The sequence below is a fragment of the Battus philenor genome, unplaced genomic scaffold, assembly GCF_028537555.1.
Source record: "Battus philenor isolate CCGP_79_NKW_IND1 unplaced genomic scaffold, ilBatPhil1.0.hap1 SCAF_17, whole genome shotgun sequence".
NCBI classification, from domain to species: Eukaryota; Metazoa; Arthropoda; class Insecta; order Lepidoptera; family Papilionidae; genus Battus; species Battus philenor.
The window spans coordinates 7,225,714-7,235,550 of record NW_027181679.1 but is presented as its reverse complement, the minus strand read 5'-3'; the positions used below and the strand labels follow the sequence as shown (position 1 = coordinate 7,235,550).

Sequence of the window (9,837 nt, the reverse complement as noted above, 5' to 3'; positions counted from 1 at the left end):
CAATTCCGATGTACGCTGAATGCTGAAAAAATTATGAGATGGTTACAAGGCGGACGGTGCATCTAAAAATATGCCCATGCATCGATTGCGGTGACCCTTTGTGCATTCTTCGAACGATCTAAAACCTTATGTTATGTTTCTCAATACGATTACTAGAAATTACTAAGTGTTCTATATTAAATAATTTGAATTCAATATATGAGAAATATTTATATCGGCTTGCAGTATTTAATTTAAATAATTAAAACTCTCGATGTTTACTGTTATAATTGGTTAAAATCTACGTATTAAGCAAGATTAAATTTTGCGTTATTAATTAAGAGCGTGAAATGTTTGACTTTTCAACGCTTTGATAATTTGGAATGTTGCTGTAGGAGATATGTATGTACAAAATAATTAATAATAATTTATATCTAACAATTATGCTCTTAGAAATGAAAACATGCACAATTACACAGTATGTACATACAGTTATAGACTAAGTATATGTCGATAGCATTCGGTGATTTAAAACTATGTCATAATCAACAATTAAAGAATCTATTAAAAGTATATACGCGTGCTTTCATGTCCATATGCTGATGGATAAGAGTACATAGCGTTTGTTAGAGGGTAAGGGAATCGCGGCACGGGCCGCAGTACACGTCGTCAGCCATCGTCCATCCCTCCGCCTTCGTCTTCTGAGCCCGTAACGTCAAGGCTTCGAGAATCTTCGGAGGAACACGGAGAGGCGCAGCGACCGCGCAAGTCTTCCCACGGTAACTCCGGTTGCGGCGGTGGAATCTTGTTCCAGAACGTATTGAAGTTGTTATCTCGATTTGTGTCCTGGATGGTAGATATTCGAGTTATTATAACATCTAGGAAAAGTTAATAAAATAATATTTTTTTGCATCTTACTATCTCTCGTCTGCTGAATATTATTACTAGTGCTAATTGTGTTAAAAATCCAGTGAAGTTGGAGATAATAGGGGGAGACGGGCTTATTTTAAGACGGGTTTATATATTGGTTGCATTCTGCTTCCAATCAGGCTTAAATGATGATAATAAAAATTAAAATATATTTCATTCATAATCATGTTTTAAAATCAACGTGAGCCGCACAGTTCAAAATACTGTATTTATGTGACAGTGTATTCTTATTAATGGAGAATGATATATGTGTGTAGATATATAAGTATAATTTTGTTTAACTTTTTATGTGGTAATAGAATGCTGAAAATCGTAAGCACTCACCGGTGTATACGTTGGAAATTCCGGATGTACCTGCCGGAAAGCCGAAGGTTCCTTCTCTACGTCATTCTCCGGTTGTTCGTGTGCCAGTAGATGCTTTCTTAAGTATGCTTGCCTTCGGAACATCTTACCGCATCGCTGACAAGGGAATCGACCGGCGTCAGAGGCCGGCGTGTCTCTCCGTTTGCTAACGCCCGGTACTCGTGGCTTGTGCCAACGGCGATGTGATGCCAAGTTCGCAGGGCAATTGAACACCTAAAATGAAAAAAAAATGATATTATAGTCGCTTAATATATTTTAATAATTAGATAGTAATATAAAATAATCATGATTTTTTATTCCTTATGAAATATAGTGCGTGGAATTAGCTGCGCTCAATAACCAGCAGATCCAAATTATTTATTGCATTTCAGAGTATTCTATCAAATGGTCGCTGTGAAATTATCTTTCTAATTAGGCAATGATGATTCAACGGACTGTAACATATCGTCTGCGTAGTCTGACAATTTCCCTATTAGAAACATGAGTGAGTATGGTAAGGCATTTCCTTTACCTACTATATCATATTGCTAAGGAGACTACAAAATAAACCCGTGTATAAGTCTCTGTGTATATTATGGGTTCTTCTCAGATAAGAACGCGTTCGAAACCCTCAAAGCTTTTAGTTGAAAGATACTTTTATATGAAGACTCAATCCCATTTTGCTTTCTTTAAAATTGGGCTTATCTGGAATTCGTCTCATGGCGTACAAAAGCATAGTAGTATTAATGTATAATAATGGACAATAATAAAAATAAAAAAACAGATTCCAGTCATCTAATAAGTACTACCATTAAAACAGTTTATGTATTTTTTATAATATCATTAAAATAACAGACAACTAAGTGAGTTTAGTCACGCATCTAAAAATATTTCAATTAAGGTGTGAAAATAATTCGCTAGCTCCCGTAGCAACAAGTTTCCCATGGAAACGTGCCAAGTGTTTACAACTGCGGCACCCTTGTTCGAGTGTGTTCCCACATAATACGCTTCAAATTGATTGTGTTGTTTTTTGTAATGCTAAAAGTGATGCACACATAGATAAGTAACAGATGAATTACTGATAACTTTGAACTTCTCGGTTCTTTGATTGGTTATGTGGTAAAAGGTAGGTGTAAAACGGTTTTTTGCGATCAATCAATGTACGGATAAATCTGTGCGTTATCCCCATCCATAATGGTTGCAAAAAAATTACATAATGACAAAATAATAAGAAATAGCGTTTTTAAAAATTCGGATCACAACTTATTAAAATCAATTATTGTTTACTCTCAGATCCTAATTTTGTAATGCCCGGTCGCACTCTAATAGAAAAAAGAAATAGTTGAAACTAATTTCACAGTATGTACAGACTGATTAAAAATAGGTTTAAAAGTTTTGAAGTTTTTGGCTGATAAATGAGCCGTACATTTACCCTTTCATCCTTGAAAACTAATAATCAGTCACATTGTAAACTATTCACAATTCAATTTTGATAAACAAAAAAAAATTAATGTTTTGTGCAGATAATTAAATATAAAAACGAATGTTTATTTTGTCTCAATGGACTGTTAATTCGAATAGTCACTCACCTTATCGCATTCTGGACAACGATACTCTATGTGAACAATCCTGGAACATCGATGTTGGGCTAAAGCGAATGCGTCGCTATATAGTCGTCGACATAGTCTGCAAATATAGCGACCCAGACGATTTTCTATGGTCGCGATCAGAGCTTTGGCTTCATCCGTTACTTCTACTACATTAAACGCTGGATCTATATCACCCTAAAAAGGAGATTGATAAGTTTATAATTCATCTAGTTTCAATTCAAAATAATCCTTAGAGAATTAAAAAAATCATCGACTACTATTTTGATGTAAATTATATACAGTTGTAACACCGTTTCAACTCACTATACTTCATGTATTTTTTTTAAAAGATGAAACTTTTTTACATTCCTTTTGTCGAAATATCTACACTACGGAAAGAACTTATCATGATAAACTATTTATTTTTCGAAAAATTTGTCACTTGATAACGATATAAAAGTAACTATTTCTGTCTTATATTGTAACTTTTTTAAGATCTGTATCAATAACGCCATGTTTATGATTGTTACCTAATTGCATGTTATTTGAACGTGGCTCGACAATTTAATGGAACATTACATTTGTACATCTAGGGTAAAGAAATAAGAGGTAGTTTAAAACTAAGAAATCGTGATTTATGCCGCGTTTAATGTCCACAGCGCCACCCCTTGGCGACCGTTGCGACTCGCCCCAAAACCTGTTATTAGCGTAAACACAACACAATACGCGATTTCATAGCGTTTAATTGCCGAAGCGATAAGGAAAGTTGCCAGCCCTCCGTAATGCTATGGCTAGTTCGTAATTAAAAGGCCCTTTTGCAATTTTGCTATTTATTTTCTATATGAATACTGAATGAAGACTTTGTTTATACACTCACCTTTCGAACCACTAATGTTTCGTCTTCGGCCAAGTCACGAATGATTGTTCCAGAAACTGGTGAAGTTTTATCCTCGTCAAACATCAATCTTCTAGCCGCTTTGCTTTTTTTCATTGGCTGCGGAGGTTTTGGAGATTTCTTTGGCCGCTCTTCAACGTCTCTTATTTCAACTATGTCAGGGGAACTTCTGCTACTTTTGGATGATATCTCAGGTTCTGCGGGGAGGCATGTACGTAGTTCTTCGAAAAATTGTTTTGTAAATTTTAATTTCTTCGCTTCAGGACTGTCGCTGTCATTTGAATTGTCGTCATCACATTTCCGCTTTAGAGACTTGTCAGTTTCGTCTTTTGAATCACTTTCTTCAAAATGTCTAAATATTTTGGAAGATTGCCCCTGACTTTGATCAGGTGATTTACGCTTATGCGAAGGTGGAGGTGTACAAGGCGGTGTGATAGGTGTAGTCGATTTGAGAGAAAGATCGAGGGGCATTAAAGGTTCATTGTAATAAGCTAGATATTGTTGAAGAAGACTCGGATGCTGTTGTGGTAGAAGTTCATGGAGATAGTTGCTTGAAATACGTATCGGTGGTGCAGCATATTGTTGGTAAAACCGAGACGTTGATAATCGATGAAAGTGCGGCAAAGCTGCCTCCATATTGACAGCTTTTACTTTAGTTCATCCTTAACAAATACAAATCACATTTTGAGGGCTTCCTGCAGATATTTTTTTTATTATCTGAAACAAAATGAAAACATAATCACTAAAAAGAACATACCCATGCCTTTGTGGTAGCAGCGAATAAAACGAATAAAGAACAACATTCAGAAAATTACGCTGTCCCTTCAATAATGTTGAAGTGGTCCATTTCGTTGATTGTAACACGTTCATAGTACGGAAGGTGTGAAATAGATTGCTCTTTTAAAGCTTATATTTATCACAAAAACAAGTTTATTAGTTAAAATGTGAAAATGGCTATTGCTATTTAAAGATACTTATCGGTTTTAACAAGTTTTTATTTAGAAAAATTGGTACATCCATTTTTTTGCATTGTTACTAAAATTTAAATTTGTCTGTATTTTGTCGATAATATTTGTAATAAACTATTTTTCAAATTTTGTATGATTTTTGAATAGTTTTACCTATGAAAAACAAATCTTACTACATTTTTGAAATGATTAAAGTAGGACTGCCAGAAGAGGCTACCATCATTAAGATATATTACGAATTATAAATTGTCAACATATATTTTCGTATGCTGCTTGATAAAGGCAGTTACAATACATCTGGGATCTTGAACAGTGTACAAAAATTTACACAAAAACCTAAAGAAAAAAACAAGAATCGAAAAAGAAAGAAGAGTACACCCGTAAATATATTAAATGATATAAATAATACACTGGATTTAATGAGAGAGATAAAAAATAATAGTAAAAATTTGATAACCAAAAATTGATTACATCTAAATGCTTTTATTTTTGTCAGACAAAACTCAATGTTCATCTAGTTAATTTATGACACTATAATCTGTCGGCAACTAGGGAAAATTTTCGGAACTTGGTTAAACCCACCTCAACAAATTACAGTCGCCGAGATCGAGCTCCCACGCTCTCCCCCAGCGAGACCCCTGCACGGGGGACATAACGAAACGCGTCGCCCTATTCCCTTAATACTTCTTTAGTTTCCGATAAGCATTGTAAATAAAAGCATATATTAATAAATAATAATTGTCATGTGGTTATACTTAACCAACATAAACATCATCATTTACAAATGAAATAATCCTTGAAAAAAGTTTCTCCTTCATTTTTTTTTTGGTTTTGAACATTGTACAGAAGTAATAAAATATGAAAAATTATGGTAATATTGAGAGTGGTTTTCGAGGATAACCAAAATCGAAAAAAAAATGCAGTCGGAATATTAAGCTGATGGTAAATTTACGATTGAAATTTTAAAAATTAAGTTGATATGAAGTCAATAGTTTTAGTTAATGTGTAAGATTAACATTGTACAAATTTATAAAAATGGAACGATATGTATCTAAAAATATTTATTAATTATAAAAAATAAGTTAACTTTTTTCGCATTATTGAACATTATTAAAATGTCGGATCCACTCTACCACACACAATATATAAGCAAGCCAATTCTTTTTATAATGGCATAAGCGTGGTGACTTATACTGATGGAAGATCTTCTTTGCTTGTTAGTTCGTGTTAATTTGATACTTGTCCACAGGAATGGTTCCGTAGTCAACATTGCCAGCGTTTTTTTTATTGCCATTATACTCCGGTAATTCAAGCCTCTTTATATTATAATTAACCATATTTTACTATTAACCACATATTCATTCACAGATCTTGGTTTGCAGTACGTAATTCGCCACTAGTAGGCTTGTGGAATGGAATCACTTTAACATTGAAGAAATATACTTATTAAATTATCGTATAATTTTAAAGATTACTCCTGTATCCTACCACCGTTGTGTGAACATGTCGAATCTGGGAGTTAAAATTTTTAATCTAAATCGTAAACCACTTAGCGCTCGATCCACCACGATTCATGTTAAAACTGTTGAAATATAGTAACAAGATCTGTTATTTTCATATAAACATGGATTAATCTATACTTGTATTAGCACAAAATATATTTTTAGTTTAATCATGTCCAATAGGCCCGATAGAAATGACCACCATCCAGCGTCTTCCAACAACTTTAAACGCCTTAACGCCTGTCTGCCTTGTGGGTGGCCCGATACGCAGTCTCAACTTCAGAACTTAAGGCCCCAGACGCTGTATGTATCCTGTCATTTCATCTGCTGCACTAAGTTACTTTCGTTTTTCTATGGATCTCGTAATTTCTAGTTCGTTATTTAAAGTTTACGATAAATAAAATTGAACAAATTTGTTGGAATAGATATTTGAGAGAAGCCCTGTGCTAAGCTTTTCCGTAGTGATAGTTATGTTCGTTTTAGAAGTTTTGACGTTTAACTCTCTTGGGCAGGAGGGTTTAGGAGGTCCTAATAAGATATTTAGTTCTTTTCGAGTAAAAGCTCTAGCCGACGAGTCTTCTAGAGAGCCCTTGGACTTAGTTACTCCATAGATCATTAGTAAAAATGAACAAGAGCTTGGCGGCGGAAGCCACGGTTCAAGTACTACTTACTTCTCCCTCATGTTTCCAAGGAGAGCCCGTGAACTAGATCATTTGCGCCCGGTTAATGGAAAAGTTACAAAAAAACGCAATAGGTACCGTATGTTTCATGTCCGGTAACTTTCTGTATTATTAACCTTTATGAGAATGCATATGTGCTGGAACAGCACGTATTTCCGATGATATAGTACTAGAGTGATGACATAGTAATAGCATTACAATAATTTTAAACAAAGAGTGTTGTGATCATTCCCGGATAGCAAACAGTCATCAGAAAAAAGCTGACTTAAAACAAAATAACTTCACAAGCAAAAATTTTCTAATAAATGTTTTTTGTAAACAAAATACACTAATTTTCAAGGATTTAAATAAACTTATTCATTTTTTTTTAATTTGGGACTCTTATTTTGTAACCAGTTATTTTTACAAATATAAAACAATTTCCGTTTTTTTTGTGTTGTATATATATTGTACAATTTTCCGCCTGCGCCCGGCTAGCAGAATATAAAATAAAATCCTTTAGCATTTATCTAAGACTAACGCAATTGTGATACTGTATATGAATCACAGTTCTTGTTAACCCAAATTTATTACGTGCAAATTGCAAATAAATAGAAACGACCCTGTGTCAAAGTACGATATCGCAGCCATTAGTGGGCTAATCCGACGTTTTAATTTTTTTTCATTACATAATATTTCATTTCGTTATGAAATAAATAAAAATAACATTAACTATTATTTTCCCAAATAATTAATAAAGAATACCAAATAATAAAGTTATCACAAATATGATTTAATATTTATAGAAACGGTACCATCGAAAAACGTATAGGATATTGGGCGGAATGAATTATTTCTATTCGAGGACGACGACGTAGGCGGGGCTTACAGAAAACCATAATGTTGTAAATAAAAATAACACTACCATGTATTTAAAAATAATGGAAATGGTCGATTTTGGATTCCATCTCAGCTAATCGATAAGGTTGCATCAATCTTATATCCGTAAGATGATGTAATCATCAAGAATACTTGAATAATAATATAATTGACATAATGGTGTATAGTATACTTTATACATCTAGTCAGAGAAGTTAATATTTCCAAAAAAGGCTTATGTAACTAAGTTTACCTATATAAATGACCTGACATTATATTTACCTACGGAAATTTAACCCGAAAGTTAAAAATTAATACCACCCATGAATATTTTATTAAATAAACGTTATTAAAACATTAGAATAATATTCATTTTAATATCCAACTAGAATTGTTTACAGTGACCATTTGTATACGTTATGAAAAGAGCTCCCCTATCGTTGAATCTTTCAACTTAATTCTGATCTGAGAAGAGCCCACAACAAACTCCGACGGATTTTCAATTGGTCACCTTAATAATATCTTTAATACAGTTGTAGAGATTTATCCCTAAGTTTTATTATCACTTCAAAAATTCTTCGCACTGTAACAGGATTTTTTACAAGTTTAATTTAATTAACTTCTAAAATTTATTAATAATTTTAAGACATTGTATGGGGGTGTTATAACGTATTTAAATATTTCTTGTGCCATTCGAGATGTCCGTCGCCAAAATCTCAGTTCAATGATGAGTTCATCGAGTAAATGTCTATTGGCTTAATGTCTTTAAATGTTATGTATAATTATGCATTATATAATATACTAAATAAAAAAATCATTATTCAATGATGTAAATAATTTTTTTCAATGTAATAGGTCTAAGTTTTGTAAATTTATTGAACGTACAAACAAAGTATCTTTTGATAAAGTGAGAAATATAAATGACTCGTAAGAAAAATACATAACAAGCGGTTTCGTTTCAGTCGGCCGTTAAATAATTAATTGGTGCGAGTAATATTTAACGCGGTCTATACCCGTAATTATTGACAATGGGGAGTGTTGCTCTGACGCCTTAGATTGAGACCATAATCGGTCACACATGGTAATTATTCATACCGTTTTACTTACATGTATGTGATTATTAATAATTTAATCGATATAGGCGACCGGATTGGCAAAGCGGTTGATGTGGTAGCGGGCAGGGTACATAGCGCACAACAGTTGTGAGAGAACACGGCCTGGCAAACGCGGCGAAGCACATCCACTCACAAGACGAACAGACAACCGGAAAACCCGGGCTAGATACAGGCCGTTTCCGAACGGTCCTCTTGATAATTAATGAGGGAGTTACATGTCCAGCTGTGGACGTCTTTCGGTTCAAATGATTCTCATGAACTAAATTATTTAATTTAATTCAATATTCTTTATTGTACACGCTAGAAAACGTATAAATAGTTTCATAGTAATAAACAAAAAAGTACAAAGGTAACAGTAGAAATATAAATAATGGATTTAATTTTGTTTACTACAATATTTTTTACGAGGAGTTACCACATGTGTATTACGAAAATTATTTTTTTGGAATTGTTCTAATTTAGAGAAGTCTTAATTTATGAGAATTTTGCATAAAAACTAAAAATGATGATCCTGGTTAGCTATCGTTGTAATAAATGGTTACTTATTATTTTATCTCACCGTACTCAAAACTTTTAATTGTTTATCAAAGCTTTCATGTATCCTATGTAATCGACACTGTTAACTAAGGCAGTCAAAGTTAATAAACCCAAGGGTTATCCGAGGGGAAACGATTCTCGCCTCACGTTCAGCAAACTTTGCCTCTGCCAGTTTTCAGTGAAGAACCACAAGTTAAAACTAACTACTAAGAAAATTGATACCGTATATGTAGAAGTTTGTGCTCGAAGACTAATTGCCAGCCTGTTAATGTAAGATAGAGGGCTATACTCTGCCACAACTCTGTACTAACTTATAGCACTGTGTACAGTTTTACCGAAACTGCTTCGTTACTCGCCTAAGAAAAGCGCGACGAAATGGGCTCTGAATAAAAGAAAGCATAAGCACTGCCGCCGCGAGCGTTGATGACAGACCGATGGAACG

The 9,837-nt window shown here is 33.7% G+C and overlaps 1 protein-coding gene across 1 annotated transcript; it reads right to left on the bottom strand.

Annotated features, from left to right (window-relative positions):
* Nucleotides 1-648: 648 nt before the first annotated feature.
* LOC137920045 (B-cell CLL/lymphoma 6 member B protein-like) lies at nucleotides 649-5,356 on the bottom strand. Its single transcript, XM_068763276.1, has 5 exons — nucleotides 5,299-5,356; nucleotides 3,718-4,385; nucleotides 2,841-3,035; nucleotides 1,234-1,485; nucleotides 649-825 (listed from the first exon to the last, which is right to left on the bottom strand). The coding sequence occupies exons 1-5, from the start codon at nucleotides 5,354-5,356 to the stop codon at nucleotides 649-651; spliced, it is 1,350 nt and encodes a 449-aa protein (XP_068619377.1).
* Nucleotides 5,357-9,837: the final 4,481 nt, after the last annotated feature.

What these genes read in the sequence shown, in the direction of transcription:
- LOC137920045 (XM_068763276.1), bottom strand. Translation starts at nt 5,356, where the DNA reads ATGTCCCCCGTGCAGGGGTCTCGCTGGGGGAGAGCGTGGGAGCTCGAT. An exon ending in AAACATTAGTGGTTCGAAAG is followed by an intron (nt 3,036 to 3,717) that starts GTGAGTGTATAA and finishes TCTCCTTTTTAG; the next exon opens with GGTGATATAGATCCAGCGTT. An exon ending in AATTTCCAACGTATACACCG is followed by an intron (nt 826 to 1,233) that starts GTGAGTGCTTAC and finishes TCTACCATCCAG; the next exon opens with GACACAAATCGAGATAACAA.